The 27,910-nt window shown below is 42.5% G+C and overlaps 1 protein-coding gene across 1 annotated transcript in view; it reads right to left on the bottom strand.

Moving 5' to 3' along the window:
- The window catches only part of si:ch211-212o1.2 (transmembrane protein 189), a 38,753-nt gene extending 11,194 nt beyond the window's left edge, over positions 1-27,559 (bottom strand). Inside the window, exons 1-3 of the mRNA XM_027272532.1 lie at positions 26,986-27,559; positions 6,378-6,497; positions 6,161-6,252 (exon numbers count right to left, since the gene is read on the bottom strand). Coding sequence (XP_027128333.1) covers positions 6,161-6,252; positions 6,378-6,497; positions 26,986-27,145 — 372 coding nt within the window. The 5' untranslated portion in view covers positions 27,146-27,559. The remainder of the gene's footprint in view (positions 1-6,160; positions 6,253-6,377; positions 6,498-26,985) is intronic.
- Positions 27,560-27,910: the final 351 nt, after the last annotated feature.

The raw sequence follows: 27,910 nt of genomic DNA, 5'->3' as shown, positions 1-27,910 counted from the left end.
TAAGAAAAGACAAAAGACTGCAGAAGAGAAACAGTCAGTGATGAAGGATCTTCAAATATAAATATCCCTAAACTCTAAGCACATCTGGCAAATTTCAACGTGAATCGAGCATCATTGGGAACTAATGAGCGTGACTTTGTCCTCAAAGTGGTGTCATTAGAGGACTGCTAAATCCTTGTTGAGTCAATTAAAGCTCAACGACATGATGACGACAAAAAAAAAAACACAGCACGGCCCAAAAGCCTCGCTGAGGAATTGTTCTGAACACTACTGGGAGAACGGAGCTCACTTTTTTAAAGAGAGTGCTGCAGTTTTTAGTACTGGGGTGTGAAAAAATGCTTTTATGGATTCAAATCAAAGCAAATCGCTGTTATACAATTTCTAAGAGAGCGTTCGCAGTGCAGTGTGAGAGAACGTCCTGTAATTCTGGTGGAATGAGGTCAGTCAGAGCTGAAATGATTAGTCACTTAAAAGATAACAGTAAAATAAGTAAAGTAAGCTCCTCAGATGAGCTGAATATTTTTGGATTTTGGACTTTTGGTTGAACAAAACAAGACGATGAGGATGGGAAGATGAAGATTCTTTTTTATGTCTCGTTACTGTCTACAGGGAGATCCCTCTGTGAGACGGTGACATTTACTTTCCAGGTCACCAACTAAAAGTTTAATTGAAAAAAAAAAAATAACCTGCAGATAATTCAGTAATGAAAATAACGAGTCAGCGAGGCAGTTGCCCTCCTGATGTGAATATGAATAATTCTGACTAAAAAAGAAAAAAAGATTTTTCAAGACAGTTTTGCTCCTGTTTATTTTTTTCAGGTTTGAAACATATTTCTGAAAAATGGTGTAAGTCAGTGCATGCTTCATTTAACTAGCTTTATCCAAATATAGTCAAGAGTACACGAGAGGATTATTAATTAATTAAGCATCATTAACTCTAATACAACATGGCATTACCTTTCTACTTCCCAATCAATATGTTACTTGTAGGTTTTTTTATAAGACAATAAAGAGAGGGGTGTCATCTGCATAGAATCACACCAGGGATATTTGAGGCATTTCCACCTCTGACCTTTATTTTTGGGGGTTTCTGGTGAAGTGGCGGTATGTGACGGTGAGTAACACCATGGAATGAAGAGTGTCAAAGAAGCAATGCAACATCAAGATGTGTCTGAACTCTATTTCTCTCTAGAATAATAATTTGTCTTTGTCTTTTTGCGTTCATTAGACTGTGACCTGTGCTGTGGAGGTTATGCATCAGATATGCACACCAAACATTTTTTGCAATGTTTTGGCTTGTTTTGCTATGACCTATTATTCCACTAATAATATTTTTTTAAATCGTAGAAATCGAAAATACTCATAGAAATAGAACTTATCAATTTTCCCTTCTGTGACCTTGGCGACAAAAATTTCCCTCGGATGCCGCAGATCATACCGGACACACTGAGCCAATGACTTGACAGATAGAAAATTCAGTTTCCAGTGGCAGCTGTTACCGCTCTGTGGCCTTCACTGCTGGAAATATTATTTATGACACTATGACAGCAGACTCTTATGACTGTTAGGTATCCCCTTATGGGGAAGTTATGGAGGGCGGGTGTCCATATGTGCAGACAACATGCGTTAATGCTTCCTACGTGATGTCTATATCTCCGCGACATCTTTAAAGATGTCTTAAAAAATAACAACAGGGAACAGGGAAGAAAGGACAAACACAGGTACTGTACATACACAATCAATGGCAGAAAAACAAGAAAATGACAGAACAAATAAACAAATAACAAAGGGGAAAGGCTGGCTTCAAATGTCTAGCTGTATAACTGCACCCACTATTAGCCTCAGGTGTTCTCCATCAGGCTCCTCTTTGATATTCAAACTAACCTTAACTGGAAGCGCAGCTCTGCTTTATTCTTACTCACAAAACACACAGAGACAGAAAAACACAACTGAGATGTATGCCTTGGGTTTTTGTCTCCACACACACACATTTTCCACTAGCCTATTGCCATCCCTCTGTTCTCTGCAAAGGTCCATTCTTCTCTTCCAGTTAAAGTCTTTATTAGAAGTCTCCTACAGTGTCCGACACACCATGCAAATATGTGACTGCCGCCGTGCCTTTGGTCCCAGTAACTACCCCAAACCCCCGTAAACGCCACATCATAAATAAACATCAGGCCACATAGTACCTTCAACCAAAACACAAAAAGTAAATCACTCTTTTGAATCTACCGATGGTACAATGCAGGTAGAGAAAACGTGTTGTTATCTAAATAACACAATGTAGCAACACAATAATCCCCAGACAAAATGCATTAGGTTTAAAGTTACACACACGGTGACGGGATAATAGCCTGAGAGCAAAAATATTGTATTAAGGCCCAATCAAAAACAAATTCATCACACTAAGCAAGCAATCAATCATGTGTGATTAAGTGTCAGACTGCATTGCAGTAAAGGAGATTTATCCCAAAGCTGTGAGAACAAAGTCTCCTGTGTGCAAATATTAACTCATGATAGTGTATTAAATAAAATATTACCATATTAGAGGCGAAAAGAAACCACGTAATTGGGTCGGCTTCCAGTTTTGCCAGTCCAGCATGAATTTAAACTGGACTTTTGTTTGTGTAAACTGAATGAACCGGCATTTGTCATTTCTCATTAAATGGTAACTTAAAAAGAGACTGGAAGGAGCTTTGAGCAATGTCAACCTCAGATTACACCCAGATCTGCCTGCATTAGAGTTAGTGGGGTCTTCACGGTAACCCCTGGATCCCACCGGGGACGGGTATGCGATGCCACGGTGAGTGTTTTGCCTGCCAGACTTTGATAATTTGCTGGTGGGATCAGGCCGTAAGTTGCTAAGTATAGTTGTAAGTATATTGTAAAATGCATTGCTGGAAAGTTAATAAACAATGATTTCATCATTCTCCATAAAACTCTAATGTCTGTAACCATGTACCATGAGTTTGTCAAGTTTCCTGCCAGCACAGATGCTTCATGACTTTGGGAGGAAACGGGGAAGGAACTACACCCCCCTGAATATCAACTGGTCCTCGTGGAGGTAGCTTCATGTACCATGGTGTCCACATCACTGAGGGCCTTACCTGGGCACTGCATACTGACTCTTGGATGAGAAAGGCAAGGCGGAGGCTTTTTCACCTCCTACACCACCGAGCGCATCCTGACAGGGAACGGAAACAGCGAGCTCACAAGGCCCTGCAAAGGGTGGTTCATTTAGCTGAATGTACGATATGTGCTGCTCTGCCTAAAGCATGAACACACGTATACAAGATGCCGCTGGCTAGAAGAATCTTTGAGAATCCGAACCCCTGCTGAGATCAGGAAAAAGGTTCCGGATACACCGGGTCAGCACTGAGAGAATGAGGAACGGCTTCAATCCTCAGGCCACGATGATCCTAACTGCCTGATTCCATCCTTAATAAATATTATAGCTGTCGTCATTATTGCTATTATTGCTATTGTCCATCCATTTTCTTAGGAAGGTGCTCCAGACGTCCAGACGCCTCCTTTAATTTTAAGGGATCCTGAGGCATCCCCAGGCTAGATGGGCTATATAGTCCCTCCAGCAGGTTCTGGGTCTGGCCCGTGGTCTCCTCTCGGTTGGACGTGTCCAGAACGCCTCCAGAGGAAGGCGCTCGAACCACCTCAACTGGCTCCTTTCAACACGAAGGAGCAGCGGCTCTATTCTGAGCTCCCCATGGAAGTCCGAGCTCCACACCCTATCTCTAGCGGTCATGATCATAGGTGAGGGTTGGAACATAGATGGACTGGAAAACTGAGAGCTGAGCCTTCCCTACAACAGTCCGGCACAACGTCTCACGCTCCATTTTCCCATCACTCGTGAACAAAATCCTGAGATACTTGAACTTCCTCACTTGGGGAAGCGACTCACTCCCAACCTGGAGGGAGTATCTCAGGCACATGGAATGTTCTTATTGTTATTTTGGATGTTATTACATATTTAGTTCAATTAAAAATACTTTTTACTGACTTATTTTCTATTATAAGCACCATAATAACATTTTATATTCTCATTACCGTCTTATTATAGTCCAAATAATTATAGTAGCTTATGGGAATACATTTGAATATAACTCTACTGTATGATTATAGGTGACAATTAAATTAAATTGTGTTATAATGACAATACACAGAACCTAAAATGCTGTTACCACTTGTATGATCATACATATGGACATAATTAACTGATAATCAGCTGTTGTTTTTTTCTCCAGGCCGTAGTAGCACGAGGGTCACGTGACAGATCACATTCATTCTAATTAAATAGTGAATAATGTGACAACATTATTAATCATACTTTGATAATATATGGGCTAAGCAAAAATGATAACCACCGATATAATTAGGACGCTTCAGGTCTCAAAACACACACCACTAATTATCAAGTCCAGTTATCAATGAATATTTCATAAGAAATATAGGATGGAATACACACACACACAGACACACAAAACAAAGTTCACGTGAACCAATCTGCAAGCCGCACCTGATCGCACTGATTTTAATTGGCTGGAATGAGGATAACCTTTACTCTAATTGGCTGTGGGACATGTAGCAAAAAAAAAATGTGTGTGTGCATTAATGTAGGTGACACGTTTTAATGTGAGAATCAAGCGTGTGTGCATCCATCTTCCTCTTCAGGCCCACATACATATGTGCATGCATGTCTTTTGGCACTGTACGGTGACAGGTTGTGGAGGTTCAAGGTGAGGCCATTAGCAGCATGTGTCCGTGTGTGTGTGTGTGTGTGTGTGTGGGCGTGTGTGTATTGGGGACAATGGACATTACTGTCTACAGGGAGATCCCTCTGTGAGACAGTGACATTTAGTTTCCAGGTCACTATGGCAGAACTGAGGCTCGGGGGAATAAGGTGCAACCACCATGCTGCCATGGTGACGCAGCCTCAGGAGAGAGAGAGGGACACTGGTACAGTGCAGCTGGAGTCCATAATTTACTGGGACACAGATATTTTTTACCCTATATTCTTATGTACCCTATATATTGACAAGCTTTTATTTTTTTTGACAAACCTCAAACAGCAAAAAAACAAAACATTATCAGTGACATTGTCACTGCTGGTATGAAAATTACTCCAAATAATTAGCAGACACCCAAACTGAAGTGAGCATAGAAAGCCAGTGGTGAAAATAAAGTTCAAAATACATTTTGATACCCAATAAAAGTTCTTATTTAATATTTTGTTGATACATATCATATGTGTATGGCTACCTAAAGCAACCAGCTGCTCAAAAAAATCAACCTGCATCTCTGATGAGCCCTAATTAACACGTTACATCTCATTTGTTTAGCGTGTATGCATAAATGCATAAAAAAAGACACACTGTGGTCCTGAGAGCCATTATTAGACCACCAAACATACAGCTCACATGACCTTTATTTCATTTTTACACCTTTATTTTTGCCTTTATCATTTTTTATCTTGTAATTTAGTTTTAATTTCTGCTATCTGATAAGTAATGGATAAATACACTCACAATACACAATATTATCTGCATTATTAGTCTTATTACTATCAGAGATACTGTGGATTTTCTTTTCTTTGTGTGTGACGGCTACCAAATTCATTTCAGTGTCAGAACCAGTTAGTTTTCAAGGTTACATTTTTATTAATAAAATAAAAAGTCAGGACTGTTTTATATAACAGCAGGCCCTTCATTAGTTACACCTGTACAAACTGATGTGATTTCTCTGCCATGAATTCTGTTATGAAATGTAAATGTTTCAGTTTTGAAAGGTAATAATTCTACTTCATGTTTATTATTGAGGTCATATTGTGGTGCTGTTGTACTGGACTGCACATATTGAAAGATGTTATACTACATTAGACATACCCCTCAATATAATGCAGTCCATTCAACACTAATGCAAACTACAACTTCTAGTTTTAAGTCGATCTCGAGTCTGACATTACGTTTTTGATTTGTTGTTTTGTGAAGTAACTTCCTTCCTGTTACTGCAGATTCTTTTCATGTTATAACTTTGTAAATGAGTCTGTGGAATAAACGGGAATGCACACAAAGCTTCATTTTGTTTGTCTACCACGTTCAATGACTGTGTGTATGTGTGTGTGTAGGTGCACATGTATGTGTGCTCACCTTGCCAATAACAGGGATGTCCACAGATCCCCAGGTATCCGCCCCCCAGTGTACCATCCCCGATGCGAAATCTGCCGTCACTATCCCGAGGACTGGCACGCGAACACAGAGACAGACACAATAAGACAGACAGATGTTGTTGTTAGATGTGCAAACACACACACAAAAAAAAAAACCTCATGTGGACTTGTGAACAACGATTCGCGCCCTCGCTCACCGATGCCGAGGACGATCTTGTAGATGTGGACGGTGGAGAAGTGCAGGAAGAGGAAGGAGAAGTTGATGATGAAGAGGAAGAGGCACAGAATCACACACACCCACTCCTGCAGCCGCTTACCTGAAGAAGAACAAGAAAAACAAACACAGATTACACGCTGTGTGTTGGTTATTATCATGAAGGAGAGGAGAGGAAGAAGTTGAGGGTGTTTGACTCTGATGTGTTGTATTAATGAGCCGGGTGAGGTCCCAGCAACCACTGGGAGAACAACTCACCTCTTACCGAGGGTCAAAGGACCATCCAACCACCATGACTGTGTGTGTGTGTGTCCACGGTGTTAATATGTAATAAGTAAGATGAAGACAAGTGTAGTCCAGGCTGCGAGGTCACGACCTCTCATGTGTGAAACACCAACGCTGACGCAGCACACACACACACACACACACACACACACAGGGCTGTTTCAGGTGGGAGGTAGGCCTCTGCAGGGACGAGGCCAAACTCATAGGTCAGCAGTATTAACGGAAAAAGGACAGAGGGAGAGGGACTAACTCACACGACTCATATTCTAAACTCACGGATCAGCAACATTATGAGAGAGAGACGGGAGGGTCAAACCTGAAAGGCTTCAGCCACACACCCCTGAAGATAAGAGGTGGTGAATTATTAAACACACACACACACACACACACACACACACACCGTCTAATATGGCAGAGGAAGGTTTTCTTTTCTTTTATGATGAATTCAACGAGCTGAAATGTCTTTGTTTGCTTCCTTTCTTTGCTCCGACACGTCTGAACTTTCAGCCAGAGCCGGAAACTTTCCGTCTCATCACAGAAATAATCGATTAAAAACAGACATGAACGCCATCCGATCTGTTTCTAATCACTTTCTTTGTTCCTTCTCTCTCTCTCTCCTAATCCTTTTTTCTTTCTTGGCCACTCTAATGTGCTTTTAAAACTTTAATGTCTTCAGATCCTAATGTATCACACAGCATTAGCAGCCTATAAGATATTCATGACAGTTTTTTTAATAAAGCACACAGGCCTGTGTGTGTGTGTGTGTGTGTGTGTGTGTGTGTGTGTGTGCGTGTGTGCACCTATAGACCTGTGCGACTATGAATATGCTATCAGCCTCTCATAAGGTATGGACTTGAAGTGGTCATGGGAGATTTAAAATATGTGATTATGGATATTTTACGAATCATCAAATGTGACCCTTCACCTTCTAAAAATAGTCAAAGTTGTGCAGAGACAGATGTTCAGCTTTGAATGAGTTTGACTTTGCAGCTCGAGGATCGAGACTTACTTTGGTGTGTTGATTAGCTCAGCATAGAAACCAACATCATTTGTCTGCACAAACACCAAAGTGTAAAAACACTTGGATTATTTGTGGATCTACTTCTTGGCTGGGTGTAGTGTTTCTTCAGGTCTCTGCTGGTTGCCAGGCAGAAAACAAAGCACAGTTTTTAGTTTAGTTTATGATTTATTTCTTTTTAATTACCGTTGTCCCTCACTATAACGCGCTTCACCTTTCGCGGCCTCACTGATTTTTTTAGTGTAATTTTTCATGCTTTTTTTTACAGCGTACTGTAAGAGGAAAATATGCGAGTTACTGGTAATAATTTCTTATGTGTCAAACCTCGTAGACTGATCATTAAAATTAAATTTGTTAAAAAATGTTTGGGCTTGAAAACAGGTTTTGATCTTTGGTTTCATTTACTAATACAGTATTGTATTTATTTTTGTTAAATCTGCAAAAGTTTGAACTTTGAGAGTTTAAATAAGAGAGAAATGTGAGAAAATGTTAATGCCTGTCTGAGAGACGTGTATAAAAGTGTGTGGTTAGGGGTTTTACGGCCTTAAAACATGTAGAATAATTGTAAAAAATAAAGCTGATTACTTTACGGATTTCGTTTATTGTGGGTTATTTTTAGAACGTATCCCCCACGATAAACGAGGGGCCACTGTAAATACATGAGATATAACATTAATTAATGAGAACCAGACTGGTTGCTTCCACTCTTCATGTTACCCTAAGCTGAGCTAACCAATAGGCTGTTAATAGCTTCATATTTAAAAATACAACTTCAACAATAATACAACAGCTGCTGTCTCTTCTAACTCTAGATAAAATAACTCTGACTTGATTATGAGATAGATAGTACTATTATATAGAAATGGTTTACATTGAGATACTTGTCTGTGTCGCGGGCTGTTATCTTGGTCCATCCTGACTTTAAGGATATTTGGATAGGGGTACCAAGGAACCAAAGAGCTGTCAGGGGTGTTGATGATTGTGTTGTCATATATGTTAAAGAGTGATGTAAGATCGGGTATCTCAAGTCCCACATGGTGTTTTTTTCCTGTGTGTGTTTCCTTTGACGTGGTTAAGGGAGATTTTAGGTCAAAGGTTAAGGGCGAATTGTTGGGGCCTCTCTTTTCTTGTGTCCCTCTCTTACACTGATTTATACTATTGTTCATTTAGACTGCATGTATTGCATTGTATAACCTCCACGGTATATAAGGGCTTGTCCCGCATAGTTCAGGAGAGTTTCATTATTCATCTGGAGGCTCTCAAAGTAACGTTTGACTTGATCACGATACTGAACTTATTGTAATAAATTTGTTATACAACTAAGACAGTGTCAAACAGCATCTTCAACTGCATCACCACTGAATATACGACAACAGATAGATTGATTAATTTGCTTATTTATTGTTCATAACCTTATCGCCTCATTTCCAGACATGAACCCTGAGCAAATGAAGCCTGTTCCTTAGATAATGCAGAGCCTGATCACAGGACAACATTCAACACAACTCTACAATCCCTGCATCATTTCATGCCCAAGTAAATAGGATTGGATTAAATATACATATATATATATATATATATTATATATCTCTATATATCTATATAATATATATCTATCTCACTCTCTACGTTCTTTACAGTGCCTTCACAAGTGGATCTCGACAGGCCGCAGGCTGTGCCGGCTTAGACAGGGACGTCGGTGTCACTTTGGCACTACACTGTGCCCTGTGCTCCCTGCGCTTGCTCGCCGCTCCGCTGCCCCCCGTTCGTCGGGGTCTGGCCGTGCCGCTGCTCATCCCGAGCCACGCCCACTGAAACCGGCGCAATCTTCCCTCAAGCCATGGGCAACCTGGTGTTCCACGCAGCCCCCCGACGGCGACGAGAGAGAGCGCAACCAAGCGCAGAGCGCGCGCGCAGAAGCGGCTGCTGGTTTTTTTCTCTTTTGTTTTATCTAACACATTTCCCCCGCACCTTTATGCCCCCAGGTGATCCGCCTGAACTATTTCTGTTGTTTTTTTTTTTAAAACCCTCAGCACTCTGCACAAAAAGCAGCACGCTCCTCTGCCCTGCGGAAGAAACGCTACTGTTGTACTCTCCACGAAAAAACAAGTTCTGCTGTTGAGAACGCTCTGTACCTCTGCATCGGCCTAAAGGTAGCAGCAGCTCTGTCAGTGGCTGTGCACATGCAGCAGTGACCGAACATGTTTACAACACGCAGCAGTGACCGAACATGTTTACAACATGCAGCAGTGACTGAACATGTTTACAACACGCAGCAGTGACTGAACATGTTTACAACATGCAGCAGTGACCGAACATGTTTACAAACACGCAGCAGTGGACTGAACAATGTTTTACAAACATACAAACAACCAAACAATGGGCAGGCAGTTAGACTGAACAGTGTTTACAACAACAAACGGCACAGCAAGTGACTGAACATGTTTAAACAACATGCCAGCAGTGACCGAACATGTTTACAACCAACACCGCAGCAGTGACTGAACATGTTTAACACAAACAACGCAGCAGTGACCGAACATGTTTACACACGCAGCAGTGACCGAACATGTTTTACAACATGCAGCAGGGACTGAACACATGTTTACAACACGCAGCAAATGACTGAACTGTTTTACACAAATACACGGCAGCAGTGACTGAACATGTTTACCCAAGCTAGCAATACTACAAACATAAACAGCAGCGGTGACCGAACATGTTTACAACAACGCCAGCGGTGACCGACATGTTTACAACACGCAGCGGTGACCGAACATGTTTACAACAACGCAGCGGTGATCGCGAACATGTTTACAACAGCAGCGTGACTGGAACATGTTTACAACAGACGCACGACGAGCAGCGGTGACCGAACAATGTTTACAAACAATACAAACACGCAGCAGTGACTGAACATGTTTACAACAGTGCAGCAGTGACCGAACACTTTTAACAACATGCAGCGGTGACCGAATCACGTTTAACAAAAGCACAATGGCAAGCGGTGAACCAGAACCGTTTACAACACACGGCACACCTCGCTGGTGACCGAAACACGTTTAATACCACAGGGCAGCAGGACTGAACATGTTACAAAAACAAAGGCAGCAGTGGTGAACCGAACATGTTTAACATGTTTACAACACGCAGCAGTGACCGAACATGTTTACAACATGCGGCAGTGACCGAACATGTTTACAACATGCAGCAGTGACCGAACATGTTTACAACATGCAGCAGGTAACGGGCTGCAGTCCACGCTGAGGTGAAGGAGAGCGCAGTGAGCTCTGTTGTCTCCGAGCTTCATGTGACACCATTTTCTCCACTCTGCCCCAAGGTGTACACACACACACACACACACACACACACACACTAACACACACACCTCAAGGGATGAGTACACCAAAATTCACTCCACTAACACACACACCTCAAGGGATGAGTACACCAAAATTCACTCTCTCCAACTCACACACACACACACACACACGTCAACACACATGTGAGCGCTCACACACGTAGAATGATGCTGATGGATTTTCTAACACATTCTCACATCTCTCTTCATCACACACACACACACACACACACACATCCTATGACACATACACAAATTCAGACACTCCATCTCCGTCACGTACACACGCACACACACACACACACACACACGGTGCAGGGCCGTGGAGCAGTGGGGCGGCTGTCAGGTGATGTGCGTCAGTCCTTGGATCCTCTGGCTCCCTGGTGAGGGGAAGGAAACTAGGACAGGCCTCCGCAGAGCGCACACACACACTCTCTCTCTCTCTCTCTCACACACACACACACACACACATAAGCCCTTGTCCCTCAGGCCATGACATTGCTGGATATCACACACAGCTACAGACAGACACACAAAAACAGCCTTTACAAGCATGTATGGACGGACATATGTTTGAATACACACACACACACACACACACACACACACACACACAACCTGCCTTCACATGGACACCAAAATTAAAGACACGCGTAAACACAAACACACCGGCGCACACACACACACGTCTACACACACTCTTAGGGCCAGAGCAGCACACTCATTAATATCGTTCTGACAACAACTGGCTCCCTGGCAACCTCTCTGCCATCGCTCACCCAGCAGCACCCCCCGCCTGCGAGCGTGCACGCGGGTGTGCACGGGGATTTAACCTGGGCGGAGCCGGGGGAGGGGAACGAGGGGTGCTAATAGGCTGAAATTAATCAACGCCGGCTGATTCGCTGTCTGGGGAATGAGTGGCGGGCAGCAAGCAGGCAGGCAACACATCCTGAATACTAATGGACTAATGGAGAGAGGAGACAGAAAGTAGACCCCCAGTTTTACCTCTCTGCTGTTTGTCAGGTGACGAGGAAATAAGGTGAGGGACCGGAGTGTGTTAGGACAAGCAAACAAGAGATTACCGTCCGGACTGATGTGACAGAATGCAGGAAAATACACAACAACGTCACAAGAGGCCAGATTCAGTCAAACAGAGGACACAGCACTGTGGTCAGTGCTTCTCAAACTTTTCACGCCTCAGAAAATATTCAGCTTCGGACCGTTCATACAGACGGCAGGTTTATTAAAAAAAACTGTAAAAAAAAAAAAATGTCTGTAGATTTTATGGTGAAAATCTGCCAAACGATTACAGTGAAAGACTGTAAAATATGAAGTACGAACAGTCGTATTTCAAAACCATTTTAAGGGAATTTATACAGTGGATTGACAGTTAATAATACAGTAAAACACCCTAATATTTAATGGCATATTTTACGGTCTTTTACTGTCATAGCTTGGCAGTTTTTCACTGTTAAATCAGCAGACATTTTAAAATCTGGAATAAAACACAACTTTTTAGAAGAGTTATGCCCTATTTATTTATTATGGTAAAATACATTTGTATTATTGTTGTTTGTTAAAGCAGTGCGCTTCTCTTTTTTAATATTTTCTGTTTGAAGCCACGATCACAGCGTTCGTTTGACCTCCACTTATTAAGTTAACGTCTCATTTTAGCTCATGAGTAATCACGGATGTATGCGAGAGCCGTGCTCTACCTGCATGAAAGTTATTCTGTATCAGGCTGATGCCTTAATTACATTCAAGTGTAGTATTTTGATAGTATTATATGTTTTTTAATGGATTTATTTCAGCGATTCCTCCGAGTACCACAGCTTGAGAACCAGTGGTTCAGTCTGAAACTGTTTCTTTCTCTAGTCTTCGCTGCTCTTTAAAACAATGTGTGAACTGTCACCCACTGGGCAGACGAGGAGACAGAGGCTCTGACTCTTCGGTGTAAAAGCAGCCGGCCAATCAGGAGCTTGTTTGACACAGAAGTAGTGATTTTCTTTTATTTGATTGGCCCGTGGCCAGAAAGGGTACGCAGTGGTCAGTGGGACAAAAATTGGGAGCAGGTCAACACTGATTTTCACTTCTTGTGGGTAACCCAAAAAGACATTTAAATGAGTGCCACTGTCTCATGAAGTCATCTGAATCGTGGCGAGTAATCAGATTACATCAATTACCAGAAAACCGACCTTGTATCTGTTTACAAGTTAAAGGGGTGACTCATGGAGGACAGGACATTACTTAGAGTTACTGCAGAGAAAAAACAATGTTGACTTTAAATATTAAAACAAATCATGAACGCTGTGCAAAATGGTGATGTCACACATCCCAATGCACCAATCAGAAGCCAGGATGTGGTGACAGCTGCTTGTCTGTCCACACAGTCCTGATGGGGCAGATTAGTTGAAGTTTTTAAGTGTTAAACTCATGAATATTTAACGTTAATCGTAGAATTCTGAAGGCCTGAAGGCATCAGGATGGTCAGATGGCTAATTCTGCATTTTGACAGTTTCATATAAATCTGATAAACGATCTGTGGATTGACTCATGGGGGCAAACGTCTCGAAAAGAGTTTAATTAAAGTCACAGACACACAAACACGAGCTCTTCTGTCAGTTCATCATAAAGGATGCACTGTGCGTTTAAGTTATTGATTCTCTCAGTGAGTAAATGACACTATTGATGCTTTTCATCTTCACCACTGAGCTCAACAACACTCAGTCTGCATTAATAATGAGCTTTGTTTAGGGACCGTTCAATGTGTGTTTGTGGTTAAACTGTTAAAAAGTGCAACACGTAAAAAACTAATTCATAATCTACAAAATACAATGTTCTATTTTGTTTTCTGCAAATCTGATTGGATCATGTGTCCTCGTACTGTATGTTCATTTATCATGGCACCGGCTCTGTAATGTATATTTATTTATTTCTGCTTCGAGGCGTCATCACATCAACAGACACGACTTCAGTCCTCGTGAACACGTGACGGAAACATTGGAGAAGACAATGCGAGAAGCGCTAATTCTGTTAACAACGAGACTCGTGTCCATAAGTCTGTTTCCCAGTGGATTTTGGGAAACATTCCCACGTGACAGGAAACTTTCAAATGGACGTTTTGATGCAAATAAGTCTGTACGTGCACGAGCAGATGGAAGTTTTTGGACCTGATCTCTCAGTGCTGCTGTCACTGATGCCTCTGTACTAAAGCATCCTTTCTGACTCTGTCATGACCGATCGAGTGAACGCATACACACAGCGAGCGACAAAACCAAAAGGTGAGAACACAAAAACAACACATCCCCCCGACAAAAACACAGTCACACGCTCCGAACAGCGTCTGACAGCTGCTCAGAGGCAGAGCCGGAGCTGCCAACGCACCTCCAACCGACGCCTTTTTGTGCCTTTCCTCTCACACCTGCAGCAGCCTGCCTCGGAAATAAAACTGCATTTACAAACACTTATTCACACTGATGTATACACTGCCAACACATTAGGCACTAAATCACAGAGGGCTGATGGCGTATGCACGAGCAGAGCTTTTTATTCTCTCTCTCTCTCTCTCTGCGTCCCCCCGGTTCGCTCTCTGCAGACCGTCTTCGGATGGGACCTGGGGAGAGCGTGAGGGAGAGGAAGGGAGAGATGTGGGTGGTAAAAGTGGGTCACATGCTCAGAGAGGAAAGAGAATAAAAGAGGGGGAGACAGCGAGAGAGAATTACAGTAACAGGGAAAGACGGGGTGAGGGAGAGAGACACAAAGAGGGTGAGAGACAGAGAGAGAGAGGGGGGAGGTCGAATTCCCTTGTAGAGAAGGAGTGGATCAGTCACAGGCCTCTTTCTTTTCATCTGATCTCAGCGGACCACAAAACCTGGGACACACACACACACACACACACACACACACAGTCGTACACAACACAGGGACGCAGGGAAACACACACTCGCTGGCACACACATACACACAAAACCAACATCAACACAAAGTGCACATACCGCAGATGAAGAAACAACACACACCAGCACAGACACAATATGTATGTCTTTATGTGGATGTGTGCGCGCACACTAACACACACAGACACACACACACACACACACACACACGCCTGCCAGACAAACTTAATAAATCCATTACCCTGTAGATTCAACAGCAACAAAGAGAGGAATGTGGCAAATGAGATTCAATAACTGCATACCGACACAAAGGCACACACACACCCGCGCACAAACAGATGCATATATCCAGACACAATCATACACACACACACACACGTGTGTGCGCACACACACACACACACATTTGAACCCACATGAGAGCCAGTGTAAGTAGGCCCTGCTCCAGCCTTCCTCCCCTGTGGAGACAAAAAAGGATGGACAGATCCCATCATGTGTGTGTTCCTTTGTGTGGGAGTGTGTGTGTGTGTGTGTGTGTGTGTGTGTGTGTGTGTGTGCGCGTGTGTGTGTGCTGTATGCCATCCCTAGATCTCCTGGGCTTTCTGCTACCACCATATTCATCTGCGGCCCTCATAAGGATAATTACACACACGCACACACACTCACACACACTCACACACTCACACACACACACATAGAGAGCTCATCTCTGAAAACGCACAACACACCCAGCTCCTCTCTTTCTCTCTCTCTCGTTGGTCAAGGTCAATAGCAGAAATCCTGCCTACGAGGCATGCCTAAAGCCATAGCTGCTCTGTGTAGGTGTGTAAAGTGTGTGTGCAGTGTGTTTGAACATGTGTGCGTTTCATTTATGGGTATGTGTCCCGTGTCAGGTCCAAAAAAAAAAAACACATCACGTAACATATTCATCTGTTTAGCTTCCGAGCGGTCCTCAACAAACTACTCATTCATTTTTTTAAGTGCATCAAAGTTTTAAAATGTTTGATATCGACGATAAAAGTGTGACGCAGAGGTTTGACAGTCACAGCTGTGACAGCTCTGAACTAACACGCCTGTTTTAAAACTGGAGGTGAAGACAGGAGAGGAAGGAAATGAAGCTGCAGCTCTGAGAGACAGAGCAGAGAGACAATGTGACCCAAAACCTGCACAGATAATGAAGAGATGTGGACAAGCTGCAGGAAAGATGTGTGTGTGTGTGTGTGTGTGACAGATAACAGGAGTTGTGTGAGGAGGGTGTGTGTGTGTTAGGAGAGAGACAGCGCTATGCAACATTGGAACGTCAGTTTTAATATCAGTGTGTTATTATGTTATATTAGAACGTCCAAAATGTGAGAGCGGTCCAGCTTTATGAAGCTTTTTCTGTTTGACGAGGAACACAGCTGGCAGAAATCCTGAAGCTCAGCTGTACTCTGTGTTTTAAAGAGAAACACTCTGTCGTTTATATAGAGATGCATCTTGTCTGCAAGCCGTGGTTTATCCACAATAATGTCCTCCTAGCTGTAGGTTTAATGGCTGTAATGGATTCCAATGAAGCGATGTATTGGGCTTCATCCATTACAAGTCATGGTTTGGCCACTTGTGATACATCTACAGCACCTTACACTGCCGCCAGGATGAAAGCGTACAAGAGCTCAGTTATAGATACATATAGTAGTAGTTATACGTGTATTTTATATACAGTATGTACTTCTGGGTTAATAATGCAATTCGGGAGATGAAGGACAAGAAATTCTTTCACATCTAAGAATACAAATCCACAATCTCCTTCTCTCTGGCCTTTCTTTTTTATAGAAGCTGAGTCAGGTTGTCTCGATGCATAATGACACGACGCAACCAAAGTTCAACCGTTTAGTGCATCTGATCAAACAACAACTATCCGGCCTGAACAAACATAGTCAGCGTCTGAAACTGGCGGCGGAGAAAGAAAGCCTTGCTTCGCCCTCCGAGTGGGTGTTACTATAGGGACATGAAATCTGTGAATAATAATGAATAAAGATGAAATCAGGATGTTGTGACATCTTATAAATCTGCAAATTATCCAACGATTGCTAATGAAAATATAACAGTCGTCTGGCTGACTCTTTCTGGAGTAGTAAACCAGTTATTTTCCAGTTATTAGTCAGATGCATTGCCCAACAATATGAATACATATTGACTACTTGGTTTGTTTTGTTGGTAACTGTTGTATAATCGCTGATATTACACGCTAAGAGTGCCAATATTAAGATAAAGCACACCCTCATGTATATATATATATAACCAGGTGAAAGTTTAAAGGTCCAGTGTGTCGGATTTAGGATATAAAGGGCTCGTTTTAAGACAACAACAAAAAAACAGTTCTTATTCTGAGTTTATAATACACTAATGAAAACATAGTAATGAATATTATATTCCATTTCTGCAAAGAAGTACTGGACCTCTAAGAAAGAATAATGTACTTTTTTAGAACATCACAAATCACTAAAACTGACTCAATCTTCTTGTTTTGTTTCACTGCAGCAACACAAACTGATAAAAGCTGGTGTGAAGGATTATTAATATTGTAAAATTGTAATGATTCAGGCTATATTATTATTTAGCGTTTTAAGTGTTTTATGCATGCAGAGACTTAAATGCATAGAGCAGTGTGGCCCAACACAGCAGGAAACCCTCATTAAAAAACTAAATTACATCAAATTGCACACACACTGGCATTAATATAATAATATAGTAATATACCACAAAATTAATCATCTTCTGATCAGATATTAGAACATAAAACATTTGACAAACATTTAATGGCATTCCACGAGTGTTATCACTTATTTAAACATTTGTAAATAATGAAGTTTTGTTCTATTTTATGAGTTTTAAGTTTGATTTTCTACCTCTTGCACTGTATATTCACCTGTTTATCGTATGTATTACTTGTTTTTCTTGTCAGTACTGAGCCACACACACACATGCATACTATTTCTGTTTTTTTTTGTTGAATTCATATAGTGCTTACACACCCTGGAAGTATTGATCATAGAAAAAGAGAGCGTGAGAAAAAGAAAAAGTCGGTTCCACGTCATTATTCTTACTGTAGTCCTCGATAATAGACCACACACACACACACACACACACACACACACAGATTCTGCTGACACCGCTATCATACTCTCTCACTCCGATCACACACACACACACACACACTAAGGTCATAAGAACACACACACAGGTCAAAGCACAGTCGAAGTACAGCCCGTGTGACTCTCAGGACCCAACGCACTCTTTCTGACCCCTGACCTTCGTGACCCCGAGGTCAGCAGTTCAGGGAGTCTGCTCATGTGTCAAGTGTCACACATGTGAAGTGAGCGTTATCACAGCAGCACCAGACAAATCCAGGTGGGTCTGATTTTTCAGGCATGAAAGCCGAAGACGTCTGTGTGAGCGGACAAGACGAAGCTCACGTACGAGCTCAGCTTTACTCACAAAGACTTTTAAAAATGGATATTTCAGAGACAGCACGCTGTCCTTTACGACTTTTGTTCACATTGTCGAATTCGACCTACCTCGATGACCTTACCCTGCTTCTGTTGTTATGGTAACAGGGCCACAGCCTATGAGGGGAAAGGATTTTCTCAACTTCGAATCTGAACAAACAGCCGCACTACACTGTACGTGCTCCACAATGAAGCATGTTTGAACACAATCCTGTTGATCTACTGAATGAATCATTAAAATAAAAAAAACTAGATTTCCTCTCCTACAGCCGAAACATCGGACAGATGATCAGCTTCACCATCGGCATGACGTTTCTCAAAGAAAGTTTGAAATGGGGGGGTGTTCAATTTGGCTTCACTTTCTAGGAGTTGTCATGCCGCTGTGTGTGCAGAGCAAACGTCTGGGAGGTTCAGAATCTTCAAACCACTCCTGGAGGACTGTCGAACGTCTAAGATTCAGATTCAAACGTTATTATCTCAAAAGTTACCTGTCCTGGTTTTCTGGTTTTCAGGACTACCTGAGCCAAAGCCGCCCCGAAATCCATCCCAAGTCCTGTTAGCGTGTTTTCACATTAAGCTGCTAAATGAACAAACATTAATCCAATCATTTCCCATTTCTCAATATTAATTAAAGGTCCAGTGTGTACGATTTAGTGCCATCTAATGTTCAAGTTGCAGACTGCAGTCTACTGAACATGGTGTGCCCTGTGAGAAAGAGGCTGTGTTAGAAACATGAAGGTCGAACATGATGAAGTACCTGGAAGATGCAGCGCCTGTAGATATAACAAATACATCATTTTCATATAGAAACATAGTTATGCATATTATAATCCATTAAAAAGGGCCTACAGAGATTATACTTTCTGCGCAGACTAAAATCTTTTAATGTTGATAAGACCTTAATGGTTTTGTTTTATAGATCTTTTATTGAGTCAGTTTTAACTTTCTGCTTGATCTCATTTTATGGAAACCTGTCGGTTAAAAACAAAAATTGTCTGTTCAAAATTGTGAGAGATGCCAACAAGATAATTGGCATGCAGCAGCTCTGTCTCTCAGAGATCTTTGACAGACGAGTCCTACAGAAGGCTCGGTCCATCCTGTCTAGCCCTGACCACCCATTGTTGCAGGAATTTATTTCTCTGCCGTCTGGACGGAGATACATGCTACCTAGGGCACGAACAAATAGGTATAAATTCTCCTTTGTTCCACGTGCAATCAATGTAATTAATTTGCACAACTCTTAAATTGCACTGTTCTTGTGGCACTTGTTTATCTTTTTATCTTTTATAGACTTTTTGCCTTCTGTCACTTATATTCTAACTTCATTTGGGATTGTTTAAATCAAGTTTTGGTTGCTTTACTTTGCGTCATTGTTCTGTGTCACTGTTTGTCTATTTATTGTTTGTTGTGTAAGTTGCATTGTCACTGCAAATCAAATTTCACTTGGAGGGACAATAAAGCTCTGAACTGAACTGAACTAGAATAGAGCTGCCTAAGTTTTACACACTGGACTTTAAATAAAACAGTAAAGAAACCCTTCATTTTGTTTGCGTATGGATTTAGTACAAAGTGTTACCGTACTAAAGTTAGAGATATAGGTGTTGAACATCTGAAAGAACCAATGTCTCAGGAGTTGCCAGCTTGTCAGCTTCATTATGATCAGATTGTTATATTTGTACGTGCGTCTGACAGAGAGACGCTCCTGTGCTCAACGTCTTTATGTGTGTTTAATGGGAGCAGGTCGACACACGAGCTGCCAGATCAAGACAAGCTGAACCGGGTTGAAGTTCGCTCTTTAGATCGCTTACAGGCGCTGACAAAAGATCCTCCGGGGTAACCCGAGATCACACACACACACACACACACACAGAAGACGAATGTATACACTGACATAGACGCAAACATACAGAGGAGAGGAGAGGAGAGGAGAGGAGAGGAGAGGAGAGGAAGTCAGCGGACCGTGACTCTTCAGACATATGGGAAGACCGAAGAGAGACGAGGGGATGAATAGAGAGCTGGTGAGAGACGCAGACACAGAGGGAGAGGGAGAAGCATCCAGCTGTTTGTCCATCCTAGCTCTGCTGTAATGAGCCCATGTTTGGCTCTATGGAGCATCGCCAACGCCTCATCTAACTTCTCCAAACTCTAACAAGCCAAACTGCTATTCAGATTTACCTCCTACCGGCTGCAGAACCGGACCCAAACAACTAAGCATATAACAGCGTGGGGCTCCCTTTAAATGGACACTTTGACATTTTGAATCCGGGCTGTTTATTTTTCTTTAACAGACACTTGTCAGCATGTGGGAAACATTTTTGCTTTTAAGTTTTCATAAAATGGCTCGGCTGCATTGTTAGCGTCGCTGAGCATATCTTCCACTCGCAGCCCGCTGTGCCCTTTGGTTGGAATGAGGGAAAGCTTATGAGTCATTTGGAGATTTACCTGGTGAAAGCATAAGAAATTCACACTCCACCGTGTTCTTCTTCATGATTACAGCTAAAAAAAATGTCGGCAAAAAGCAGCGTTCCCCCTGCTAAGGTGGACTGTTTTTATAGCGGACTGGAAATATGACATCTGACTGTACTGGAGCTGACATTGTCCTTTATCCATAGAACAAGAAACAGAACAAACACACTAGAAATAGGCTGTTATTTATAATTCACTAAACGGCATCATGTTGTCATGATCTTAAAATGAGTGGAAAGCTGGATTAGGATGAAATAATTCAAAAGTTATTATCTAGATTACTAAAAATGTGCCATGCTACACAGTTTTGTCATTTACCGGAAATAACAAATGATTCCTGTGCAAAATTTCCATCAGAGCATTTCCGAATGTATCGACGTGAGAGTGAAAGTTTCATTAATTTCAGTAATTTTAATGAAAAAGTCAAAAATCCTGGATGGAACTGACAGAACGAGTTGACCTGCTTTTTCTGAAGAGATCTGTGCAGACATATCTTGTTCTTAAATAAACAGAAATAACTCAAGTTTAGAGGAAGATAAGTCAGACTTTGTTGATCTCACACCGGCTTGTTACTGCGGCTCAAGACAGAACACAACAGAAAATTGGTGACAGATAAGAAATATACATGAATTCAAAAATAAAAGATAGTAAACCAAAATATATGAACAATATTAATCTTATTTCAACCGGCTAACTTTTAATACTTTGCAACATTTCTGTTAAAATAAGTTAGAAATGTATAAACCCAGGTATATTAACATGTCTGTGGACACACAGCTGCTGACCTGATGACCACCTGCAGGCTAATTATGTTGTATATATAGATAAGTGTAAATACAAAATATGAATATATGGAAGTACATGCTTAAGATAAGGTAAAGACGAGGTAAGATACTGCAGGTAGACATTCATTGAAATGACTCTTTATGACTTTATGACTCTTTATGATATGAGGAATATGCAAAAGGTAGGTAACATTAAGTGCAGTGTCGTACTTAATGTTACCTACCTTTTGCATATTCTTAAGTCCTAAGAGAAGTTTAACTCCAGATGCACCAAACATTCTTAACCATCTAAATCTGCTCTCACCAAGGTGTGCTTAATACGCATCCAGTTTTATGATAAATTGGAAGCATGATTTGTTATTGAGTGACTTCCCTAAACACGGTGTAAGGGCAGATGTTGTGCCATTTGCAAATACTCTGGTACAGGCTGAAGTACTGTAGAGATGCCACAAAAAAGGCTTGCATGCGGCTCAGTGATTATAAGATTTTGGATTAAGACAACTGTGGGTTGTTTTTGAGTATATAAACTCATCCTGGTCCCAGGCCAGATCTCAGATGCAGAGGAACCTTGGCCCGAAGCGGTTCATTGACATCACCTTTTCCCACCACTGGGCCACTGATGAGCAGCTGACGCCAGAGGTAATGCCCAACTGAGTTCCTCTGCCTCCCACTCCTTCATTCTGAACCCAGGATGAGCTCACAGAGGGTCTCAGACATGTCAGACTGCCTGTGCCAAGCCCCGCGCACAATGTTTAAATGCCGCTCAGATACAGGAGCCAGAACAGCCTGCATCCTCACCACATGCTGACCACGATGGCACCAACATCTGCCAGAGGTGTATGTTGTTTTATGACACTTTCATGGCCACTGATCCCAACAAATGTTCAGCACTGAAGCGTGTGTAAGCTCAGAATCACTGCTGGGCAAGACAAAGAAGGTCCCCGGGTCAGAGGCAACACTCAAAACTTCGGAGAGCACCTCCACCTCCCCACGGTTTAGAAGCATCTCCCAGTGGTTAGAGAGCTGTGGGTCTGAAGTCACCGTCAGAGGCACAGCGGTGTGTGCAAGGGAACCCTGAACTCTGAGAAACTGCTGGAGGTCAAATACCCTCTCCTTAAGAGTGATGAGACTCTAGAGGGCCTGATAAGAAGTCAGCCGTACGGTGTGAAGATGGTGGAGAGGATGCCTCAGCTACAGCCAGATGGTGTTTCTACAAGTTCAGCTTGGATTGTTCTGCACAGCTTTGAGGGCCTGTAAGCTCCATCACCGCAAGAAGTCCCACACGAAGACCACAAGTCAACGTAGCACTGACAGTTTTCTTAAATCACGTTGAGATAAGGCACCAACCAGTGAGAAGATCCCTGAATAATCACATCTATGACATGGTTTCTCCACGGCTGTATATTGTTCTTGTGTCTGATGTTCAGTTGCTTTGTTTCAAGTTCAGTTGTGGCAGTTTGGCACAGCGTCTCCCCAACCTGCATTGTCGGCAGTCACACTGTTGGGTGTCAGAAGATCACCATGGATCAACATCTCATCCCATGCCAGAGGAAACACTCCCTCGGGGCATTTGATGAATTCTTCAAACATGCATTCTGTGTTTAATTTGATAACATGACAGTTCACTTACCTTACCTACTGTACTTATTTTTTGTTTTCCTTCATTGTTTATTTTATTTATCTTTATTTATTTATTTATTTTTCTCTCTTTTTTGATTATCCTTAATTTATTTTTAATTACACTTGTCTATCTGTTGGGGCTGGGTGCCGGAGGGATAGGGGTGGGGGTTGGTATCTGTTCTGGGGTATGCTGAATTCAGATTTGTAACTTGAATACTGTTGTTTTTTCAAATATGTAAAACTCAATAAACAGAAAGTTTAAAAAGAAAATTTTTTTTGATAACATGTCCGTTTTGTGTTTCCAGCTTGTTCTGGACAGAAAATGGTCAAAGCAGCTTTAAAGTTGGTATTCATTCATCTAACGCATCTTCTTACATACATACATCTTTGATTACCGCAGTAGGGTTATGCATTTCGTCTTTAACTTAGACTAATTGTAAATTACTGACACATCAATGAGCCGGTACTGAAACCATCAGTTGTTAAATGTTTACTTTAATACATAATGCTGATTACTCGCTGCTGTGACCCATTAATAAATGAATATATACGCTTCCAAACAAAAAGCTGTTCCCGGTCCTGTCTCTCTCTCTCTCTCTCTCTCTCTCTCCCTGACATCAGCCCGTATCCAACTTTAATTAAGCTAATTAATGAACTGTGTGCGTGCATGCACGTCTTGTCTCTGCTTACATGAACGTGCAATGCTTTGCGTTGTTTGGCAGTCAAAAAGACCAAATGCCAGAGTGCAGATGGTTATCGCTCTTCGCTGAATAATGCCGTAGATCCGGTTGCATTGGTGTCTAAAGATGGTGTCACCAGGTCCCATTGAGGCGAAGGGTTTGTTCACTGATTGCTCGCACGCAGACCGAGGCTAAGTGAAAATAACCTTTTGAAAAGTCTCAAGTCACCAGTCGGGTCAGACGTTTCTCTTCAGAACACGTTCGTGGTGGGTTGGGGTTGCAGTTGGACCCTTGTATGAACCTTGTATGAACGTTTGTGCAAACCTTTCTTTTCTCTGATCATCATTCCTATTTTAGGAAGTGTTAACAAGTGGCCAACATGGTCTGACTAGAGGCAATTAAAATGCTCAGTGAAGTGAGAAGCAGGGCAGATGGTCGGGCAGAAAACGTGCCACAGTCCAGCTTGATGCACAACTGGTAAGACAGGTTTCCTTTGCTAAGGTCTGAGGCACAGCGTGCACGCTCGAGTCGACGCGTCCACGGTTATAAAAGTACGACTCTGTCCTGTTGGTTGGGTTTTACTTTCACATGTCTGAGCCAGATTGGATCAAAAACCCAATGACAGCCAAAAAATGTCGAGAATTCGAGTATAGATAGATAAGTTAAAGTCCTGAAAACCTTGAGCGGGTTTCTGCAGACCAGCAGACTGAGAGACAGCTTCATCCACCAGGCCATCGGGATGCTGAACTCCCACCCAGCACTGCCCCACATTCCTTCTCTGCCCGCTGGCCCCCAAACTCTGGACACTGGCGACCCCCAGACTCTAAAAAACTTGCAAACCGAATTGCACTCTGTATACATCTTTAATTTTTGATAGACCTCACTGTTTATACTGTCATATTGCCACAATGATACTGTTGGACTGTTGTTTCTGTTCATACTGCCATATTTGCCATATTTATATCTTCCAGATTTACCACTGTCTTTTCTTGGATGTATATATTTTTATTTTATACTTTTTATATCTTTTACATTTCATGTTTATTGCTGTTTGCACCGGGGATAAGAGGGAAACACAATTTCAGTTCTCTGTATGTCCTGTAATATGGCAGGAGCATTGATAATAAAGCTGACTTGAACTTAAACTTGCAGGTTAAGAACCATATCAGGCTTTTCCTGCTTTTGTCTATGGAGCAGGTGAAGGAGTCAGATTCCGATATGATTGGAACAAAAAGATAACAAACACAAAGGAGAGCAGGGCGTGGCTGACGTTAAACAAATGTAGCTTCCAGAGAATATTTTCCCAAGACCACAATGTACACGATTACCCGAGGCCTCGGGGTCACGACGCAAAGGCAACACTTTGTGGTGACGGAGGCAGGCACTTCTGCCAACGACAACAACAACTGCTGTCATTTCATTAAAGTATTTGTAGCCTGTGCACCAGTGGTCCTGAAATTCAGCCTCCGGGGTCCAGACTGCTGCTTAGCTGTATTCTACCAGCCAGTTTTCATTCTCGACGCCTAATCAGAGACTTATTTGGACTGGGACGCCAGGTGAATTTTAAACTATGAGGGGGGAAAAAGGAAAGCAGCAACACTTTGGACCCCGAGGACCGGATTTGAGCATTACCGCTGTAGAGTGTGTCACAGACATTGATTTTATTCTGGGACTAAACGCCGCTCCTAAAGGCAACAACTTCACTGGCGTTTAAATCTACCCATTAATACTGCGGGACTGAAGGCGTTTACCTGACTGCAGATATAAAACATGTGGAGAGATATCCTGAAACCTTATAGCCTACATTTCCCATGATGCAACTCCATAGCAACTTATGTTAAAATGTTCATCCCTAGAAAATGTCCATGTCTTCAAACTCCACAGCCCCGATTTGAAGACAAGCTTCCAATTAAAGCTTCAGAGAGCTCCCTGCAGAGCCATACAAGAGCTTTTACAGGCCGAGACGCACTCTGTGATGAATAAACTGATCCTGATGTGTTAGAATCTGTTGAATGCCCCTTTAACAAAAAGGATCACCCTGGCACAGCAACATTACAAACTGATTTTACATCAACAAAATGTTTAACAGGCCAACAGAGCAAAGCTGATTGAAGAAATCTCTATAAAACCAAAAACGTGGTTGATGGACAGACTTGTACCAGGTTCAGTGAACGTGTTCAAGATGTTTTGGGTATATTACGCCTTTAATAGCCAACAGTACCGTGATGATGACAGGAAATAAAGTGCGAGACCGTGAATGTATCATAAGAACTGGAACCGACTCTCGGCTTTGCTTCCAGATTTGCCGAGTACAGGACACCTCGATTACAATGTTTAATCCAGGAAAGTTTCACATTTGGAAAACTTCCCTTAAACTGAGAACATTTATTTAGTGGGCCACAACCATCATCCATCCATCCATCCATCCATCCAGTTCTATATTCCATCCATGTGAATGACACACAACAGCCAGCGAGTGCCCTAACCTCTATAGTTCATGAGGGGGTCAGTAAATCCATCAATCGGTCCATATTCCAGAACCGCTTTCCCCTATCAGGCGGGTACGCCCTGGACGAGTCACCAGCAGTTGGTGACAGAGGGTCAGTAGATACAGATTTTCAGATCCTGATCATTGAGTTACATGAATGCACTGCACAGTGGAGTTTCCAGGCAGGATGAAGTCAAACTTTCCAGGAGCCTTGAGTACAAGTTAAATAAGTAGTGATGCTGCTGGATGATGGTGCAGGCCTTCACACTGTGTCCTGCTGCATGCACAATAAGAACCACACATGCATCTCAGTGATCATTCAGAAATCACATGTGAGTGTGGAGCCAGCAGCTTCATCATCATCATCATCATCATCATCACCATCACCCTAATGTCGCACTGTGCAGTTCCAGGCCTCTTCCTGTCACCACGTCTCATTCCTAACCCCGTTACCGACAAACACACCGACAGCAACACACACAGCCACAATAACCGGGTCCTCACCGGGAGAGTACAGCCTCGCCAGCTGCCGGGCCCCGGCGTGCTGCGGACCCCAGCGAGGCGCAGCGCTGCGTGCAGCCGACCCGTGCTCGTTCCCGTTCGGATCCTCCTCCGCCATGGACCGGTGCCTGATGTCGGTCTCGGAGAGAAGCGACGCCGCCATGACTCCGCTGCTCGCTGCCTCTCCGCGCTTTGACTCTCAGCGATAAGACATCAATTATAGATCAGACTGGTTGTTGGGTTGTTTGTGGATGGATGGACGGACGCACGGATGGATGCAGGAGGGAGGCTGGACCAGGTGATGTTGGACCGGAGCAGCCGCGCACCACCCGGAAACACACGGAGCTGCGCTGACACGCATCCCGGCTTTGACGCGCTCTGATCGGCTGCAGCTTCTCTCACGAGCCGCTGTTTGTTTGACACGGAGAGAGACCGCGTGCATCATATTTCACACAGTTTAATAACACAGCTGCACGAGCCTTTATTACAATAAACTTTATTAATGCATCCAGCTCAACTGTCATGTCGGCTGCAGGGACCGTCTGCATTTTGCAGTTCTGATAAAAAGTGGAAAGGATGTGTGTGTGTGGGGAATCAAATCATATATTAGTCAAACATTTATTAATAAAAAGACAAAATGATTTCATCCCTGGACACGTGAGCTTTAAGTGCCTGATGATGATGCACGTGCAGAAAAATGGATCCACATGAAAGAGGACCCGCTCCTACCTGTGCAGCACGTGCGACAATGAATTATTATAATGTAATATTTGAATAATATTACCCGCCTTTGTTATGTCGTCTTGAGAAAGTTGGCAACACTGTAAACGACAGTCTGTGTCAGACTGATCCAAATAAAATATGGAAACATGATGAATATGAAACATGAAATCTGACGTGTGTCATTTATTAATCAGCATCCAGTGCA

Source organism: Larimichthys crocea, chromosome XXI (assembly GCF_000972845.2).
Source record: "Larimichthys crocea isolate SSNF chromosome XXI, L_crocea_2.0, whole genome shotgun sequence".
NCBI classification, from domain to species: domain Eukaryota; kingdom Metazoa; phylum Chordata; class Actinopteri; family Sciaenidae; genus Larimichthys; species Larimichthys crocea.
The sequence above is the reverse complement of the archived record's forward strand: the minus strand, read 5'-3'. Positions and strand labels throughout refer to the sequence as shown.